The 21870-nt window shown below is 41.8% G+C and overlaps 1 protein-coding gene across 4 annotated transcripts in view; it reads right to left on the minus strand.

Annotated features, from left to right (window-relative positions):
* The window catches only part of LPIN1 (lipin 1), a 146541-nt gene that overhangs the window by 66052 nt on the left and 58619 nt on the right, over window positions 1-21870 (minus strand). The window contains exon 1 of one of the 4 annotated variants that reach the window (XM_060233784.1): window positions 11193-11227. The exons of the other annotated variants lie outside the window; for them this stretch is intronic. Coding sequence (XP_060089767.1) covers window positions 11193-11213 — 21 coding nt within the window. The 5' untranslated portion in view covers window positions 11214-11227. Of the gene's footprint in view, window positions 1-11192; window positions 11228-21870 lie in introns of those variants that run through there. 4 annotated transcript variants of the gene reach the window in all.

Raw genomic sequence — 21870 nt, forward strand, 5'->3', positions numbered from 1 at the left:
CAAAAGCCAGGTCATCAAAGGCAAGAGGACTCCTACGAGGTTCTATTATGCAACCAAGGATGTGACAAACAGGTCTCAGTAGGCACCCACATGATCTGGCTGCAGATGACAGATGTTTGTGATGAATCATTTCTCTATTAAGTATGTACTAGAGGTTCTTTTCAGGAAGACTTTATTTTTAAATTTCTATTCATTTAATGTATACCCCCGCCTTTCTCCCCATGGGAGATCCAAAGCAGCTGACATCATTGTCCTCCACTTTATCCTCAGATTCTCTGGCGGAGAATGTATGGCTGGGCAAAGGAACACTAAGGCTGAGCTTCAAAGGAAGCAAGGAATGTCTTCATTCTGCTGATCTCAAGACAGCATGTGGCAGCTAGACCTCACTATGGATGCATTCATACACAGTAAATAATATGCTTTGCATTACTGTGTGAGAGTAGCAAAATCCACTTGCAAACAGTCACTGTGTGAAAGCACCTGTTCATTCCGCTGCTGCACCTAGCCCACAAAATACTGGGCTGCTTTGAGCAAGGAATACCACAGCCAATCACACACAGGGATTTTCAGACACTAAGGAAGATGCTGTGGTTCAACACCCTTGTTTTCCTTGGGCAGCAAGAAGGGAAAACTGACATAGTCCAGTCGTTAGTGTGTGCCTTGCCCTATAGAAAGTTTGTCCTAAAGCCATTTTACATATTATCCATAGATTCCATCCATCCATAACAACAAACCATGGTTTGCCATCACAAAAACAAACCTCAGGAATCTTTGTGCAGGAATATTCCTTTGTCATTTTGCTACCGGGAACTTCCCAGTGTCTGTTTAATCCATTGGCTTCACAGGATAAGGTAAGGGTGAGTATGGCATGGGGGACAGGTGTGTGCATGGGATTGCACCTGTACAATTTGGAGGTGAAGGTGTCTATGGGTGGAGTAACAATCCCATCTGATCACGCCCTATGCAACATGCAATCTGAAGTCAATGTCTTGAGGGGAGATGAAAATTCCATGGGAGAAAGATGGAGTATATAAAATTAAAAAATCTGAGCTGTACTGCTACAGAGCACAGCAATGTGGAGTAATATTTTCAAATACTTTTCCAGAGTAAAAAAATCCCCTTAGTATACCATGGACTACATTGAGTCTTATGGAATCCTTGTTAGTGGCAGCTAGAATGGCTATAGCATCTCGATGGAAAACTAAGCATCCACCCACAATTGACTTGTGGTTTGATAAACTATGGACTATTTGTACTATGGAGAAGATAGCTTATAACAGTAACAACTCTTTAAACTCTAAGGAAGACCATTCAGGTTTTGTGGAAATATGGTGGCCATACCTATGGAATCATAGAATCTATAGCTATGTGGTCTCAGGAGGGAAACTGCTGGGTACCTCCTTGTTGGTGGATGCAATTACTCTCTAATATTCTTGCAGACATTATTAACTTTGATCGGTTTTGTGTTTCTATTGGGATATGGCTTTAGTTATTGGTGTTGCATCTATAATTGTTTATCATTGTACTTGCTTGATTTATAAAGAATAAAAGCTATTTTTTAAAAAAAAAAAAATTCCCCACAAATCCATGCTCAAGTCTTTTGCCCATGTGTTACCTACATGGAGGAAATCTTTTTTTTTTTTAATAAAGAGAACATTACAATATGTGACTCACACCCCACACTCATTTTTGAAATGGCTTCATCCCAAATTGTACCATTTTGTTGCCCACTATGCAGCAATTGTCTATTGCTATGGAGTTATTTCTTTGAGTATTTCTCGCATTTTTTTTTAATCACTTCTCTTTAATGTTTGGGAGCCAGCCTACCATTATTGCTTGGGTATCAGACACAGAGAGATGTACATCTGTGACACTCAGCGCAATGTAGTAGTCAGAGTGTTGGACTAGATACTACATAGCACTGAGTGTCACAGATGTAAATCTCTCCATGTCTGATATGGTGAGACCCAGGTTCAAATCCTCACTCTGTCATGAAAACTTGCTGGGTAATGTTGGGCCAGTCGCTGTCTCTCAGCCTAACTTTCCTCACAGGGTTGTTGTGATAAAATTGATATGAAGAGAGCAATATAAGCTGATTTGCTTCCTCCCTGGAGAGAAAGGTAGAGTATATATGAAGTAAATACATGAATAAATAAAACTAACATCTGGGTTTTAGACAGAAAACCATTTCTAAATTGGGGAGAGTTGTCAGTGCTACATATGAATGCATTCACAGGTATGCAGCGCATCCCAACAAATTCATTAGGCAGCTCGCAATCTCTGAGCTTCATTTCCTTGATCTACAAAATGGGAATAAAATCACCATGTCGGAAACTTATCTGTAACGATCAGAAATAAAATGCTTTGGAGGAACATTAATGAACATATAAATGGTGCTGAACTATATGTGATCACTATAATTATATTGTAAGCTTCTTAAGTATCTAGGTCTGCCTGTACATAGTTCTCCTGACTGATGTTACTGGTTTTCCAGATAAAGTTTTTCCAGAAACCAGCATTGTCTGATGCTCCAGAAGCTAGTTAAATTAAGCACTGCATCTGTCAGAACTGAGCAGAATGTTTAATTCCAGCTCCACTGTTTGAAGTCGGTTTCAGTATGCAACGTTCACAAAATAAACATGCAAAACAAAGGCGTCTATAATAGTACAGAGGTACTAAAGATGAATAAATTAAACTTAACATGGATAACTATCAATTATGCAGCAATACAGTCAGGTTATGCTCAGATAATAAATTTAGAATATTTGTAATAGATTATAACTACCAGATTCCCTTTTCTGCGGTGCACACCTCTCTTGCCTTGAAAACCCTATGGGGTCACTATAAGTCAGCTGTGACTTGAGGGCACTTTCCACCATCACCAGTGGTGCTGTCATCTTTTGACAATGGACCCTCCATATCTTAACCTTAGATGAGTGGGATTTGTATTAGGGCACCTCAGCCTTGAAGGAGTGGCTCAGTGATAGAGCTTGGTAAGCAGAAGGTCCCAGGTTCAATACCAGGCATCTCTAACTAAAATGGGTCTAGGCAAATAGGCGTGAAAGCCTCAGCTTGAGACCCTGGAGAGCCGCTGCCAGTCTGAGTAGACAATACTGACTTTGATGGACCTACAGTCTGATACAGTAGAAGGCAGCTTCATATATATACGGTAATGTTCATATTTACTGCACTGAAAAGCACTCTAGGCATGCTCAAAAATCGATGGTCTCCTCTGCTTTATTATTTCACAGAACTCTAGCACGGGCGCGAAACTGTCGACCGAAGCTTTTTCTGTTCTAGATTGAGGCGGCTGTTACTGGTATTGCGAGAAAATGCCGGTTGAGTTTGTCCGAGTTGGCCGTCGGAACCCCCCCACCCCCGGCAGGGCCCTTCCATTGAAAGTTTGCAAGTCCCTCGCGCGGCTCTCGCATTGTGACTCAGCGCTCGGAGGAGGAGAACTGAGGTGATCCCGAGGGCCAATCAGGGCGCCGCTTTGCCTCAGCCGAACACAGCAGGCAAGAAAAAGGTGGATCCCGGAAGGCACCGGCGGCCCAGGGGGTGGCGTGCTGGAATGTTGTTTGTGTGAGTTGTTTCGGGCACGTGTTCTGTCAACACCATTGGCCCTCAGGCGGGCGGTGTAATCCTTGCTGGAAAGGAGCCCGTTGGCAATGAACAGGCGTCACATTTGGAAAAAAGGGCGAAATCCCATAATCTCATTTGCCAGAAAAGGGGGTGGGGTAGTGGGGTTGGCAAGAATGGAGTTGGGGGCTTCATGCGTTGAGAGGCGCAGTTAGCGCTACTAGCATTTCTCCTTTCATGCGTTTTCTGTAAAAGAGCGCGCTGTAGGAGTCACTGGGAGACTCGAGAGACCTGCCACGCATCGTCTAACCTAGAGGCGACCAAGCTTGCTTAAAGTAAAAGCCGCATAGAGTGAATGGCAGATGTTTGAGAGCCGCAAGACATGAACATCAGATGTTTGAGAGAAGAAAGGCAGGCAGGCTGACAAGCAGATGGGAAAGGAGAGGTGGAAAGCATGCAACTTTAAATGCATTCTCCAAGTTGCCAGCTGGCTTGGCTTGGAGAAGGGATTTAAAGATACAAATGCCTTTTCCAAGGCAGCTAATGGGTTGGGGTGGGGGCTTCAAGAGCCACACAATATGTGCGAAAGAGCCTCATGTGGCTCCTGAACCGCAGTTTGGCCACCCCTGGTTGTAACCTACCTCACAGGGTAGGTTTTACAAAAAGACACGACGGACACCTTCGCTGTTCCGAGAGTATAAATGCGATTTACTTTTTTAAAAAGTTGGAAGGAAGTGGAGTTTTGGCAGTCACGATCAGGACTTTTCTTTGGTAGTATTTGCATATCAGGCTACGCCCCCTGACATCACCTTTGCTTCAAGCTGGACTTTTTTGTAGAAAAAGCCCAAGAGGAACTCATTTGCATATTAGGCCACACCTCCGGTGCAAAGCTTGCCAGAACTGCGTTCCTGTGTGTTCCTGCTCAGAAAAAGCCCTGGTCGCGATCAACAGCAACACTGGATGGGGGGCAGGGCAAAAAGAGGAAACGTTTATTGTCTGCGAGCCAAAAACTTGAACAGGATCAGGGTTCTTACAACACTTTGGCGCTCTTCGTTGCTTCGTTATACGTTGTGTCTCTTGAGCAATCCTTACCCTTGTGTGCTGTAATAGTGCAAAACAGCCTGCTGCTGGCAGTTTGAAGGTTGGGCTGCTGCAGGGATACAGGTTGCTGAAAGTGGTGTGGGGGGGGAGAGATCTGCAGCCAAGATCACCACAGGCAGAGGTGGGAGGGCTGCCCTGTGAGAAGGCTCATCACAAAAGCCACTAGCAAATGCTGTGTTATACTTTTCATTATGGCTAACCGAAATAACACAACACATAACTAGGAAAGGGACGCATCTTTCAGGCTATGGTACTAAGACCTTTTTGCATCCTGTAAGATGCTGATGAAATGTTCCAGAGAACTCAAGGCATGACATGAGTTTGATTTCAGATTTTTGTTATGGACCAGCATGGCTACCCACATTTTTTTTGGTCTAGTGTGTGAAGGCCATAATTTATTGACTGAAGAAAGGGACATTTCAACTGGACAACAATCTGGGAAATCTCATTAGCTAATGCAACTACAGTTTGGCTTCTACAGACTCTTTACTTAAGGCACTAACTAAAATTAGTCTCCAGTACAGTTTAGTTTAGTTTATTTATATCCCGCCCTCTCCGCCAAAACAGGCTCAGGGCGGCTCACAATACATAGTATAGTTAATACTACTACATTTTCTTTTTAGACTTTTCAGGGACTTGGTTCTGTTTGGCATCTGACATTGGATCACCTATTAGAGATTTGAGTGTTGTTATTTTTCTGTTGGGTTGCTTCCATTTTTTCTTCTTCACAGTATGATAGAAATGGAAGCTGATGCCAGCTAGACACAATCAAATAGGAATGAAGTTTGAGTCCAGCGGCACCTTTAAGGCCAACAAAGTTTTATTCCTGGTATAAATTTTTGTGTGCACACACCAGGAATAAAACGTTGTTGGTCTTAAAGGTGCCACTGGACTCAAACTTTGTTTTACTGCTCCAGAACAACATGGCTGCCTGACTGAATCCATGGAATGGGAAAGGTTAGAAATGGAACATCAAAAATTAACAGCCATGGAGGAATCTGACTGGTGTGCAACTTTTCATGCCATCTGGATGGCAAATATTGAAGATCACTGTCTAGGCGAACAAAAGAATGGGCTCTGAATATGTTGCTTTTTTGTGTGCATTGTGTTTGTGTATAGGCAGGGGTCGTTTTGTAGAAAAATAGGTGGTGGAGCTCACCCAGGGATTGTTATGCAGCTGCACATACTATTCAATGGACAAGGAGGTGGAACTCTCAGAAGGAGGTGGAACTCTCAGAACGGTTCAGGAGTTGTGCTTCTGTGAACTCCCACTGAATTTGAGGCCTCTGTAAAGGTAATGTTTTAAATAAAGGAATGATCTTGTCTAATTCACAGGACTTAGCTGTAAAGCATTCAAGTACATCTGGGTAGGTAAGCAGCCTTTCTCTATTTTACAGCCTTTTATAACAAGTCAAAGTCAGAATGGGTATCAAGGACCTGTCTGTTCTTGTACTTTTCTTTTTAGTTCCTGGATGAGACATCCTATTGACACAACCTATTGTTGTTTATGTTGGCTGTACTCCCATGAATTCAAAAGTAAACTGAAAAGTGGTAGAGCAGATGTTGCAAACAACGTTTGCCTAGTAACTGTAGCTCTACAACCAACACAGCAACCATGCACACTCAGGTATGCCCATTTTTTTCACTGGACCGAAAGCATTTGTCTCTCAAGATTTTGGAGACCCAGGTTCAAAACCCCTGTCTACCATGGAAGGCCTTAGGGCTGACATTTTCTCTCAGTCTAATCTACCTCACAGGATTGGCGTTGTGGGGATAAAATGGAGAACTATATGCACCACACTGGGTCTCCACCGGGGAGAAAAGTGGGGTATGAAAATGAGGTGTGAGTGGTTAGAGTATTTGATTACAGCCTGGGAGACCCAGGTTTGAATCCCTTCTCTGGAAGCTTTCTGGATTGCTTTGGGCCAAGCCACACATTCTCAGTATAGCTTACCTCACAGGGTTGTTGTGAAAATAAAATGGAGGAGAAGATAATTATGTAAGCTACTTTGGGTCCCCACTGGGGGAAAAGGCAGGATACAAATAAACTGAATTCCACCACGATTTAAAATATATCCAATACTCAACATTGCTGAAAACTTAAGGGTGCAAATTAAATATTGAGTAGCGGATATAAACTTAATAGACAAGAACATAAAAGTAGCCATTTGAAAAGTAACATAAGGAAGTGCATCTGCCGATAAAAATTTAATGCACTTCTCATCAGAGCCTGAAAATTAAGAATGAACTGACTCAACCATTTATTTCTTATGATTTCTTATTTCTTAGAGAGGGCACTATAAAACATGATGCTTAATATCTTTGATTTGATCATAATCGCAAGGGCAAAGCCATTGTTCCACACATGAATTATATTAAATCTGCTGAAAAGATAAGTAGACAGCATGGCCTGAAAACATACATTTCTGAAACATACCTGAAAACATACATATAAAAGTGTTCCTTAAAGATGCATTAGTGAAATCACTTAAATAATGAGATAAAATTTTATTTTCCTTGATTGAAGTAAACCATGCAGAGATTTTTGCATGACAAGCTAAACTAATATTGTGAGTAGCATCACATTCAAGGAACTAGTAACAGATTTAACCTATATCCCAGGATTTAATAATCTCCAAAGTAGAAAAAGAATATGTTTGTAGGATGGAGGGCAACATACTGGTCCATTGATTCCCTTCCTTGTAGTACCAATAGCAAAGTTTAACTAAATGGTCTTCTGACATAGTACCAAGCTTTTAAAAGTATTTTAATAGTTTCAAACGAACTCTTAGCGTAATGGAGGGCAATACAACTTCCACACTTAAATATGCAGCCAGGGTACCATGAGGTAGGACTGTGTTCTTCCTTAGAAATTGTTCCAAACAATTTCCATCTAGACAAGCATTTTCTCATTTCAACCCCAAATTTCAGCTCCATATAAAAGTTATAAATGTACATAATAAATGTAAAAATTTTAAGGTTTTTTAGGTTTTTAAATGCTTGATTTTAAATGTAATAACTTGTTCCGATTTTATTGTTTTATTGTTTGTTGTAAGCCGCCCTGAGCCACTTGTGGGAAGGGCGGGATATAAGTTACGGAATAAATAAATAAATAACTTTACCTTGGAATATTTAAACACAAGGGGCAATTAACTGACCCTCCTTTTGAGTAAAAGAATTTTAAAGTAGCCCTTATTGAGCAACGAGCTGACAATGAGGTTGCATTAAAGTTAGCCTTCCAGAACAGAGATTCATGAAATACAGTGCCCATTTTTTTTTAAAAGAGCATTGTTCTATTAACTAGGCATTACTAAACCATTTATGCTAAATTTTGCTGTTAGCAAAAGGTACAATTTTAATATTTTCATAATTCTTAGTTTTTTCCTTTCACAATAAGCAGCCAGATTTGACACAGCATCCTTGTAGGATCAGTCTCAGCAAAAGACATAATTGAAATATAATCAGCATATAACCACTAAAATTTTACACCCATAGAGCGAAGAAGGAAAAAAATTCTGTAACTTTTGCATGTACCTCAATGATCAATTGTGTAGTAGCCCTTTTGAAAACTGATTTGTTGTGGGTAGTCCTTTTGAAAACCGGCTTGTTCTGGATTTTAAAAAGTTTGGTCAAGTCATGTTTAATACGGTCAGAGACCCATCCAAAAAAGAAAGAAAAATAAGTAACAAGTGGCATTAAAAAAAAACCCCCTAGGTGTACAATTCAGCTTGGGCACAGTATAAAATATTATACATTTCAATTTCCATTTCTAATTATAAAACCAAGTAAATTGAAATATTTCATAGACATTTCAATATTTTTTATCAATTAGTGATGGGATGGTGTGGGAAGAAAGAAACAGAAGGGGAAGGCGCTGATAAGGCAAAGGAAATAAAAAGTTAGGTAGAGAAGGGAAGGTTGTATCAGAGAGGTGGGGAAAAGCAAAGGCTGCCAGGGGAAGAAATGGGGGGAGGGATAAAGTGGTTGAAAGGAAGGATGCAAGGACCACTAGAGAAACGCAAAGAAGGAGGGAAGGAAGGGGCAACGAGGCCTCCTCTCAAGCCCTACTTAACCCAGCACAAAACAAGGAATAAACCCATAAAGGGCGCACACCAGAGCAGCAGGACTAGTTATCAAAAATCATTATCTACTCTCCCACAGGAAAACTACACTCAACACCACCTGCATTGAAAACATACATAAGCACACAAGGACAACACTCGAAACTAACAAACAATACAAAGATGTGAATCAGAACTACTGAGGAAGAATCAACATAGATTATGTAAAGGAAGATCTTGTCTCACTAACCTTTTAGAGTTCTTTGAGGGTGTGAACAAATATGTGGACAAGGGTGACCCAATAGATGTTGTTTACCTAGACTTCCAGAAAGCTTTTTATAAAGTTCCTCATCAAAGGCTCCTAAGTATGAACTAAATAAATGTACAATCATGGGATAAGAGGACAATTTTTGTGGATTAAAAACTGGTTAATTAACAGAAAATAGAGAGTATAAATGGGCAGTTTTCATAGTGGACTGTGATAAGCAGTGGGGGCTGCAGGACTTGGTACTAGGTCCGGTGCTTTTTAACTTGCTAATTAATGATTTGGTGTTGGGAGTAAGCAGCGAAGTGGCTAAGTTTGCTATTGACACTAAGTTGTATAGGGCAATGAATACCAGGGAGGACTGTGAGGTGCTCCAGAGAGATCTGTTGAGGCTGGATGAGTGGGCATCATCGTGGCAAATGAGGTTCAACACGGGCAAGTGCACAGTAATGCACGTTGGAGCCAAAAATCCCAATTATAAATACATATCGATGGGGTCCAAACTAGTGGTAACTGAACAGGAGAGAGATCTTGGAGTCATGGTAGATAACTCATTGAAAATGTTAACTCAGTGTGTGATTTCAATTTTTTTTAAAAAAGCAAATGCTATGCTGGAGATTATTAGAAAGGGAACTGAAAACAAATTAACTGATATAATAATGTCCCTGTATAAATCTGTGGTGCAGCCTCATTTGGAATACTTTGCACAGTTCCATTCACTGTAAGGGGATGGAACACTTTCCCTATGAAGAAGGGTTAAAGAGGTTAAGGCTTTTTAGCTTGGAGAAACAACAATTGAGGAGTGACATGACAGAGGTTTACAAAATGATGCATGGGATAAAAAAGGTAAAGAAGTACTTTTCTACATTCTCACGATACAAGAACTTGTGGGCACTCAATGAAATTGATGAGCAATATTTTTAGAACAGATAAAAGGAAGAACTTCTTCACCCAAAGAGTAATTAATATGTGAAGTTCACTCCCACAAGAAGTGGCGGCTATAAGCATAGACAGCTTCAAGAGGAGATTGGATAAGCATAAGGAGCAGAGGTCCATCAGGAAATATTAGCCACAGGGTATAGATGGAACACTCTCTCTGGAGTAGTGATGCTGTGTCAGTGCTTGGGGAGACCACTGTAGGAGGCCTGGAGTTCTGGCCCCACTGGTGGACCTTCTGGTGGCACCTGGTTTTTGGCCACTGCGTGACAAAGAGAATTGGACTGGGTTGACCATTGGCTTGATCTAGCACGGCTTCTCTTCTTATGATGTTGTGAGGATAAAATGGAGGAGGGGAATATGAAGATGTGAGCCCCTTTGGGTTCTGATTGGGAGAAAAAGTGAAGTAGCAGTATCTGATCTAAAATAAACATAAACATAAACCTTGTGATAAATCTACTGCCTGAGATTTACATCACATCTTAGTGCTAACTTCTACTCCAGTTTCTAAGCAACACACATTGAGGATTGCGCTCTTGTGTGTGCTTTGCCCAAGTCTATAGCACAGTGTTGCACTATCAGACATATATAATGCCAAGATACAAACAGATGGGCCAAGCAAATTACGTAATGTATCCTTTCAGTCATACTTCCTGCATTCTGCTATTGCTACAGTGTCCGGCAGAGATCACAAGAAAGTTTCTAGAAATTAATTTGTCTGGTTGTTCAAGAACTGCAGAACAGGAAACCGATGGGAGGCACAGACAACTACAGTTAGCACATAACTTGACAAATGGAAGGCACCAATATGTCTTCATAGAGGAGGTGAGCTTCTCTAGAAACAAATATTAATGCCACAAGCATGTTCAGTTCCTAGTGTGTTCATAATTCCAAGAATCTTATTTTCCTGTAGCATGACATTCTCAAGCTTTTTTAAACTTTTATTTTTAAGACACATTAATAATCTTGTAGCCCATGACAAACTGTATCTTTCTGGTATCTGCAATACATAAGGATAGATTAAAGCAAAAGTCGCTTCGGTTTGGCGTACACAACTGACCTTGATGTCCCAGTACTAATACAGTGCACTTTTTTGCCCTTTTGCAATTGATCTGTTCATATTTGTCAATTTCATTTCTGCATCCAAAGACTAAGTCCCAAAGAACATTTTTTTAAAAAGAAAGAAACTGATCTCTTGGCTTGTTTGGGAAAAAAACAACAACAGGATATAAGTCAACAAGCATTCTTACCTGATTCCTTAGGTATTCCATGCTGTAGTCACCAAATCTGTTGGGGTCTGAAAGGGTGGCTAGATCAGCCTCTACTTAATCCTATTTAGGTATCTGACTCCATGTAGTCAAAGTTCTTAGGGGCTCTCCATTTGAATTAGTCTACTGTATCATCCTCATTGATGGCAAATCATTTCTTTTCCAGTGTTGTACACTCCCTTTCCTTTACTTCCTCCGTTTCTCCATGAACTCTAAAACTTACCTCCACCCTCCCCTAGCTGCCTGTATCTTATGAAAACTCTATTGTTAAAAGGTGCCATTATGGCATCATCCTTCAGAAGACTATGACATTTTCAGAATGACTTTAAATCAGAGTTGCAAGAGGGAGGAAATTCCAGTGGAGAAAGAGATGAAATGAAGGAGAAATGAGAAGACAAGGCCCCAATTTTAATTCATTCTCCTGTTAGAGATTGCAAGTACCTACTAAGAAAATGGTTAAAGAAAGAGTTAGTCACAAGAACAGAATAAGTAAAAAATGATTATGCTTTTATGGTATGGTTGCCAGGTCTGGGTTGGAAAATACCTGGAGACTTTGGGGGTGGGTCTGGGAGAGGGCAGGGTTTGGGGAGGGGAGGGGCCTCCGCAGGGTACAATGCCATAGAGTCCAATCCTCAAAGCAGCCAGTTTCTCCAGGGGTCTTGGAATAATAGATGCTCCAGAGCTATCGATGAGATCGCACCTCGGCATCCTCTCTGCCCCCGCTCCAGGCTGGCACCTTGGTATAACCAGGAGTTGCGGCAGCTGAAGTGAGGACTCAGACAACTAGAGAGGCAATGGCGGTGTACTCGAGACGAAGCAACTAGAATATATTATAGAGAATTTATGAGGTCTATGAGATGGCAGTCAAAGCCACAAAGAAAACGTACTTTGCGGTTAAGATTGCGTCTGCAACTTTGCGCCCGGCACAATTGTTTAATACAATTAAGACTCTTACAATGCTGCCACAAGGCAGACCAAATTGGAGATCGGCTGTGAGGCTTTTGCGAATTTCTTTGCAGATAAAATCTCATCGCTCCGCCACGACCTGCCTGCCACATTGGAGACAGTACGTGAATTCAAGGCCCCATGCCTGTCTTCCGGTTGTGTTCTGGATTGTTTTAGTACTCTCAGCCTAGAGGAAGTTGACAGGATCGTCTTGTCTGCATGCCCTACAACTTGTGTTTTGGACCCTTGCTCCTCCTGGCTTATTAAAGCTTGCCAGAGGGAGATATCCTGTACGGGATATCATGAATAGATCCCTTATGGAAGGGCGCTTTCCAGCACCACTTAAAGAGGCGGTGGTCCGCCCTCTCCTGAAAAAATGGACGCTAGACTTGGCCGAATTGGCACATTATCAGCCGGTCTTGAATTTACCCTTTTTGGGTAAAATTATTGAGAGGGCAGTGGCGTTGCAGTTACAGAGCTTCCTGGAGGATGCTTCCGTTCTTGATCCCCATCAGTCCAGCTTTCGCCCGGGCCATGTGACGGAGACAGTGCTGGTTGCCCTGGTGGATGACCTTTAGCGGCACCTGGATCGAGGCTGCTCGGCGGTACTGATGCTGTTAGACCTATCGGCAGTGTTTGATACGGTCGACCATCAGTTGCTGACTTGCCGTCTCGCTGACGCAGGGATTCAGGGTTTCCTCTTTCCTTGATGGTCAGGGACAAAAGGTGGCGATTGGGCGTGAACTGTCCCGAAGATACACGCTTGATTGCGGGGTGCCTCAGGGGGCAGTGCTCTCCCCGATGTTGTTCAACATCTACATGTATCCCCTTGCCCAGATTGCCTTAGTAGACTGAAACTAAATCCAGCAAATACAGAGGTCGTTTGCTTGGGTCGGCGGGGTCCAGGAAGGGAAATTCCCCTACCGGCCTTTGACGGTGCACCACTGACAATGGCGCACAGGGTCAGGAGCCTGGGGGTACTACTGGAGCCTGCCCTGACAATGAAGGCCCAGATAGCAGCCACGGCTAAGTCTGCATTCTTTCATCTGAGGCGGGCGAGGCAGTTGGCTCCTTTCCTGGAGCACGGCAACCTGGCAACAGTGATCCATGCAACGGTCACCTTGAGGTTGGACTACCGTAATGCCCTCTACATGGGGCTGCCCCTGTGCCGAACCCGGAAGTTGCAACTAGTGCAGAATGCCGCTGCCCGGCTATTGTTAGGGCTCCCTAGGTGGGAGCATATTCAGCCGGGGCTTCAGGGATTGCACTGGCTGCCAATAATATACCGAGTTCAGTACAAGGTGCTGGTTTTTACCGTTAAACCCCTATATGGCCTAGGATCTACCTACCTTAGGGACCGTCTCTCCTCATATGTTCCCCAGAGAGTGCTTAGATCTGGTTCTCAAATCTGCTAACAATCCCTGGGCCGAAGGAGGCCCGCCTGAAGTCAACCAGGGATAAGGCCTTTTCAGTTACAGCCCCTGGATGGTGGAACCAGCTACCAGAAGAGGTGAGGGCCTTGCAGAACCTAGGACATTTCCGCAAGGCCTGTAAGATGGTCTTCTGGCTGGCATTGAACTGATTGGGATTTAAAAACTGTGAAGGAAGGTTGTAAGAATATCACCAAACTGATTGACTGTTTCTCTGTGTCACTGTTTTAATTTTTGTAAATTATTTAATGTATTTTACTATTTATTAAGCCGATTGTTGGAATTTTATGTTGTGAACCGCCCTGAGCCCACCTCGGTGGGGAGGGCAGGATATAAATTGAATAAATAAATAAATAAAAGTTTAATTGCTTCCGGTGGTTATCTTATATAGTTTCTCCATGGGAGCTGATCTCTGCCAGCTAGAAATCAGTTCTAAAAGCTGGAGATCTCCAGGTCGCACCTGGAGGCTGGCAACCCTAATTTATGGGCTAATGCAGTGGAAGGGGCAGGAATACTTCTGGGCAAGGATCCTTTGGATGAGGGGATCACTGAAGACTTCTGGGATCTTCATAGGATTGCCAGGTACAATTCAAATTCAAAAAATATCTGGGGACTTTGGGAGTGGAGTCAGGAGACATGGGGGTGGAGCCAAGAACAAGGTTGTGACAAGCATAATTGAACTCCAAAGGGACTTCTGGCCATCACGTTTAAAGGGACAGCACACCTTTTAAATGCCTTCCGTCCATTGGAAATAATGAAAGATAGGGGCACTTCCTTATGGGGCTCATAGAATTGGACCCCCTGGTCCAATCTTTTTGAAACTTGAAGGGTCTTTTGAGGAGAGGCAACGGATGCTATGCTGCAAATTTGGTGCCTCTACCTCAAAAAACACCCCTCCCCCCCGAGCCCCAGATACCCACAGATCAGTTCTCTATTATGCCCTATGGAAATTGGTCTCCATAAAGAATAATAGAGTGCCCAGCAGACATTTCCCTCCCCTCCCCCTGCTTTCTGATGACCCAGAAGCGGGGGGAGGACCTCCAAACTGGGAGATCCCCTGCCCCCACCTGAGGATTGGCAGCCCTAGATCTTCAGGAGCAAACTGGGTGGCCAAAAGATCCTGGGAAAAAGGCCCCACCATTCCTGCATTTTTGATGGAGGACCAAAGAGCTGGGTAGTGAGTGGCCCACTGAGATTTTTCCCCAGTGAAATAAATGGCCAATCCACCCTGGGTGTGTTTGTAATGCATTTTATTTTCATATTCAGTTAAAATCTTCTGGGCACAATTCCTAGAAGTAGACTTCTACAAACTGTTGATCTGCCATCAAATTCCCAGAAAGCCTCTTTTGCAACCTACCCATTCTGCAGACTGCTAAATGCAACTACAAGGACCTCCAAAAATATTGTTAACCTGTCACAGCACAGACTCAGCCCTTCAGAAGAGTCAGTTCTTTTACGTGGACTTTCATTCTGCCCCTCTAAATCCACACAGAAGATTCAGTTCTGTGGGGACCTGGAAACCTTTTTCCACCGTCTTCGCCTAAAGGAATATTTCCAACATACACATGAACAGAACAAGGAAGAACATACCACATCTTCACAACATATCACACACTCTGCTGGAGAACATTAACCATCCCTACAACCCAACAATGAACAGGATACTTGCCACATCATACCAACAAAACAACATTACAAGAATAAAAACTCCACATGGACTCCACCCGAAGGTCGCAATGCCACACTGGATGACTACATTGAGTGCTTTCTGCAGAGAGTCCAAACTGATGCAATCAGCAAACAACACCACACACAGCAGAATCTCAACCATGCTGAAAGGAAGGCTATAGACAGTCTCAGGAACAATATGGATATTACAATTAAAGAGGCAGACAAAGGAGGAGCTGTTGTCATCATGAACACATCAGACTACATCAAGGAGGCTCAAAGGCAACTCTCAAATACTTCATTTTACAAACCACTGAACTCAGACCCCACACAGGAATATAAAAAAGAACTAAACAAGATTACAAAGGAATTACCACTGAGTATTCAGGAACAGATCCTGTCAGACACATCACAGGAACCTCAACCAGGTACTTTTTATCTTCTACCCAAAATACACAAACCAGGCAACCCAGGGCATCCCATTGTGTCATGGATAGGCACCATCACTGAGGGGGGTATCTGGATATATGGACTCTATTCTAAGACCCTATGCCACCAGTACGCCCAGTTATGTTCGTGATACTACAGATTTTCTGAGGAAAATACAATCTTTGAACAACCTTCCAGAGAACACTATCTTAGCCACCATGAATGTGGAATCTTTATATACCAACATCCCACACCAAGATGGATTACAAGCTGTAGGTAATATAATCTCTGATAAAAACACAGCTGACTTTGCCACCAAACTGTGTCATTTTGTTCTCACCCATAACTACTTCAGATTTGGCAATGAACTTTTCCTACAGATCAATAGTACAGCCATGGGCACCCACATCTTCATGGCTGACTTGGAGCGCTTCCTAGACTCCCACCCATTCCTACCTATCTTATACCTGTGTTACATTGATGGCATTTTTATGGTCTGGACACATGGTAAAGAAGCCCTGGATACATTTCACCAGGCATTCAATGACTTCCACCCCACCATCAACCTGACAATGAACCAGTCTACACAAGAAATACATTTTCTGAACACCACTGTTAAAATACACAATGGATGCATAGACACTACCTTATACCGGAAACCTACTGACCGACAAACATACCTGCATGCCTCCAGCTACCATCCCAAACATACCAACAATCCATTGTATACAGCCAGGCTCTAGGCTACAGCCGCATTTGCTCCAATCCTGCTGACAGAGATTCTCACCTGAGGGATCTACAACAAACCTTTTTGGAACTAAAGTACCCACCTGATGAAATCAGGAAACAGATTAACAAAGCCAGAATGATACCCAGAGAAAACCTGTTACAAGACAAACCCAAAAAAGACAATAACAGAACACCACTAGTGATCACACACAACTCTCAACTGAAAACAGTTCAACGTATCATCAACAACTTACAACCTCTATTGAATAGTGAGAGCTCTCTTTCAAAAGTACTGGGGGGTAAACCTTTTCTTGCACACAGACAGCCCCCCAATCTCAAACAACTCACCCACAACAATACAACATCTCATCTGAGCATGGACACTGGTACCAGAGCTTGCAATAAACCCAAGTGCCAACTTTGCTGCCACATACACCCAGACAACACAATCACTGGACCTAACAGCATTAACTACACTGTCTCAGGCTCATTCACTTGCTCATCTTCCAACATTATATATGCCATTAAATGCCCATGACACCCTTCAGTTCTCTGTGTAGGGCAAACAGGACAAACCCTCCACCAAAGGATAAATGGAGACAAATCTGACATCAGGAATTACAGAATTGAGAAACCTGTGGAGAAACACTTTAACCTTCCAAAGCATTCAATGGGTGACCTCAAGGTAGCTGTTTTACTGCAAAGGCACTTCAAGAACAGAATGGAGAGAGAAATTGCTGAATTACAAATTATTATGAAACTTGGAACAAGCACCTCCCCAGGACTGAACAGGGATATTGGTTTTTTATCTCATTACAGATGCTAAATCCACTCTCAGAACTTCAAGAACAGAATGGAGAGGGGAATTGCTGAATTACAAACTATTATGAAACTTGGAACAAACACCTCCCCAGGACAGAACAGAGCTGTTGTTTTGTTTTTTTTATCTCATTACATATGCTAAACCCACTTTCACCAAGTATGGTGATATATCCACAGTATTCCAATGTATTTCTCTTTTAGGATAGTGTATCAGAATAATACTTTTGTATTGACATACTCAAACAAGGGATATTGACTGTTTATCTCATTACATATACTAAACCCATCTTCCACTATATTTTAATGTATTTTTCCCTAATGGCAAACTAGAATGATGTATGTATTTATGTTACATGTTAAAAGGTAAATTAATTGGACAGGAAAAACTTCTGGGAAAGAAATGCCCTCTTTTTGACATAGGTTTATTAGCAATAGAATAATTAACAGGCATTCCCACATTCTGACATGTTTATGGTTTCCCACGCTAATGCAACCCAGATCAAAGGTTTTATGAATTTGTTAATTTTACTATTCTGCTATTGGATTTTAACTTTGTACCACTATTCCAAACCCCAATGTGGCTCTGCTTACTGTACCTCATTCATCGTCTGAAGAAGTGTGCATGCACATGAAAGCTTATGTTCTGAATAAAACTTAGTTGGTCTTAAAGGTGCAATCGACTCCTATTATGTTCTACTACTACAGATCAACATGGCTGCCTACTTGGATATATCTCAAGAGGAAAATAATAGAAAAACACACAAGTGCCCCTCATGAACATTTAAACGTTTTTTGAAAATGTTTTTTCCACAAAGAGGTTCCAGAACTAGGGTTGCCATTGCCAAGTCCAATTCAAGAAATATCTGGGGACTTTGGGGGTGGAGCCAGGAGATATTGGGGGTGGAGCCAGGAGCAAGGTTGTGACAAGCATAACTGAACTCCAAAGGATCAGACACCTTTTAAATGCCTTCCCTCCATAATGAAGGATGGGGCATCTTCTTTTGGGGCTCCTAGAATTGGACCCCCTGGTCCAATCTTTTTGAAACCTGGAGGGTGTTTTGAGGAGAGGCACCAATACTATGCTGCATACTTGGTGCCTCTATCTCAAAAAGCAGCCAGAGCCCCAGATACCCACGGATCAATTCTCCATTATACCCTATGTGAATTGGTCTTTATAGGGAATAATGGAGTGCCCAGCAGACATTCTCCCCCTTGCTTTCTGATGACCCTGAAGTGGGGGAGGTCCTCCAAACTGGGGGATCCCCTGCCCCCACCTGGGGATTTGCAATTCTATGCAGCACTCCATTCCTCCATGTTCCCCCAGGGAAAAAGCCCTGGTAAACGCCATAATCAAGTGGCTGTCATGAAGTCGACAAAGAAAGCCCAGCAGCAGACAAGACTAAAGCTTCTGCCCTCTCAGAAGACTCCCGAGGTATGCAGAAAAGTGTTCAGATTTTTTTATAAACACAGCAAAACCCTCTTCCTGTACATTTGTCCGGAGAGGACTAAGCATTGCGCTCAGACTACTGAGAGCAACTGCAAGTCAGTTAAAAGAGAAGAAAACACAGCACAACAGATGGAGAAGAAAAGCACACTGCTTGATCTTTATGCCTGTTTACCAAGAAGCCGGCGTGCTATGTTCCCACTGAGAAAGAAAGACACACACGCACACACAACTCAAGGAAGTGCATAGGATTGCAGCCAAAATCTTGTTTTGCTATCCCACAAACAAAGCGTACCATGGACCTCATGGAGTCAGACAGAGAGCAGCTGTACACAGAGTATATCTCTTTTATTGGTCCCATAGCTCTCCCTTGCAAGTAGACAGCTTAAAATCGAGGACTTGAATGTGAGCATTTCTCTTGGGCTCACTCTTCTGCAAGGCAGATGTTAGGAACCAACGGTTCCTAACCAGAGGGTTCTAATATTTTGTAGTTCAACGAACTGCCTTTGTGTCATTGTGAACTGTCACTTTCTGGCACTTGCATGTGATTTTTGTTAGCCAGCTTGTTAAATCCTAATTATGCAAAACAGAGCCGTTTCAAAGTACTATGCAGTAGGGTAGGTTTAAAAAAAAAAGTTAGTGTCAAATCTTATCCAGAAGAGAGAAAGGAAGTTACATGGGCATCTCTTTCTTTTCTGTGATATAGAATAGGCAGGCTTCATATTTCTAAATGCCTTAGTTTTTCTGTTATCCAGTATCACTCATTGTAAATATGACAAGATCAAATGTGTTCTCACTTTCTCACTTAGGTTAGTCGTGGGCATTTTGAATGCCCCACAATACTCAGCAGGCCTTACTACTGAGTAAACATGAAAGTAATCATGTCATTATCCATTCCCATATTATAGAGTAACCATGGAGGTTAAATGTGTATGTTTCTAAACTGCCAATGAGAAATGTAAATGAACCAAATAAATAAAATTTCTGGTTCCAGACTAAGGAAATGTGAAATGGCTTAAAACAATTTTAATACAAACAGTGATACACTACAAGGTGGGGGAGGGGGGCGGGAAATATAAACACCAAGTTTGATTTCTTGAAAACACAAACAAAAACTGTAGCCTATTCACAACTCAGATCACTTCAGTAAGGAAGTCGGCTTCTTCCCTCCCTTTTCCCAGAGCATCATCTTAAAGAGACAGTAGCATATAATTGATCAAACACATAACGCCTAATAACTGCGCATATATGTAAAGGAATTACCATTCCTGGAGTTTCATACTCTCCAAGTCTCTATCCATTAAACCTTGGGGATTTATCTTTAGTGGAAGGTACTGCCATGTAAATTATTCATTTTAAGGGTTCTTTTTAAAAACCAGGCCTCCCCCTTACCCAGAATCAAGTGCACTGCCCTGCACATTCAACATCAGCAAGGGGACAGCACCTATGAACATACTAATTCTAAGGATGTAGCAAACAAAGATCATGTGATATCAGGGCAAACCCACAAATTACTAATTCCTTAACACTAAGTGGAGGTGGAGAATTGCTTAAGTGCTGCTTTCCATTTTGTAGCCACTCAGAGTCACCACACACACCTTTTTAAAACAGTGGGCTCATGAGCCATTGCATGTAGTGGTTAGAATGCCAGACTAGGATCTGGGAGACCCAGGTTCAAATCCCCACTCTGCAATGGAGGCTTGCTGGGTGACCTTGGGCCAGTCACTCACTCTTAGCCTAACTTACCTCACAGGATTGTTCTGATGATAAAATAGAGGGCAAGAGATTAATGTAACCATTTTTAAACTACCTACCAGTCTCCAACAGACTTTATTGTTTTTTCATTAAAAAAAAATAAGGGTACTTATAGGCACTTATTAACTTGTACTCAAACACTTGGTAAATGCTATAAAAGTGGGGAAGGGGATGTGTAATCCTGTATTTTCTGTAGTTTAAATCATATGAACTCACTGCTCCCTGACTTGTATGCAATGACATTGTTTTGTTTTATTATTAATGGATTGAAGAGTTCTGTAAAAGGTTTGAAATTTAAATAGACGGTTTTAAGCTGGAAAAAAAGTTGGAGGAGAGGAGAAAAATATCAGTCTCCTTGGATCCCTTTTGGGGAGAAAAACGGGGTATAAATATCTCTATAAATGAATAATAAAGCATACAAAACAAAGATAATGCAAACAACAAGCATTGGCTTTGGCTAGCTATAATATGAAAAAAGTACGCCATCCTTCCCCTTCCAGCAAGAGTTCTTAATCTATGATTACATAATTTAGAATTCTTGAATTTTACTAGAACCTGCTAAAAAAAAGGAAAGAATGGGAAGTAATGAATTAAGACTGGAAGGAGAGGAAAGGTCAAAAAATTAATGAAAAGCTAACCCTCACAAAGTTCAGTTGTTCAGTTGTTTTGACTGTGTATTGTCTGGCTGTACAATTACTTTTAAATTAAAAATTATCACCAAGTCTGTAAAACCAGCATTTAAATAAAGTTGGAAAAGCAAAACAGATGATATTGCTATCTGGATTTTTCATTTTTAAAAACTGCAGAAATCAAAATGAATCTGTCTTGGTTGGACAGACTTTACATCACTAAGTCTTCTGTTCTCCCTAAGTTCATTTCCCTTTTCAGGACCATTCCATTAGAGATTTCAGTTAAATGTTTATGGACTTGGCAGAAAATATCATTCAAGTTTTTCTGGTCCTATAAAAGACATAGGGTTGGCAGCCACAAGCTGCTAATGCACTCCAGATGAGGCGGCCTTGGTTTCCTCAACATAACGCAATACTACTTAGTCATTCATCTTTCAAATGTAGTCAAAATAGTATACGATGATTCCAGCTCTGATTGGATTAAATTACAAATGGAGTACACTCAACCGTTTGGCATCCAGGAGGTAATATGGCAAAATCCTGTCAATCCTAAACACCTTCACAACAATCCTTTTTTTAGTTTCAATGTTAACCAACTGTTACGTCCTATATCCAGATATCAAGTCTTTTAAAATCAGAAATGCTTTTTGCCTGGCTACAATAACACATCATTCAAATTCTGGAAATCGACTCTTCAAGACCTTACATTCAAAAACATTATTGTCTAAGCCAAACCTAGAAACTAAACTAAATAAGCCAATCCCATACATACAGTATTTCCAGAGTAGTCACCTATGCTCCCCATTAAA

The sequence above is a fragment of the Heteronotia binoei genome, chromosome 1 (genome assembly GCF_032191835.1).
Source record: "Heteronotia binoei isolate CCM8104 ecotype False Entrance Well chromosome 1, APGP_CSIRO_Hbin_v1, whole genome shotgun sequence".
NCBI classification, from domain to species: Eukaryota; Metazoa; Chordata; class Lepidosauria; order Squamata; family Gekkonidae; genus Heteronotia; species Heteronotia binoei.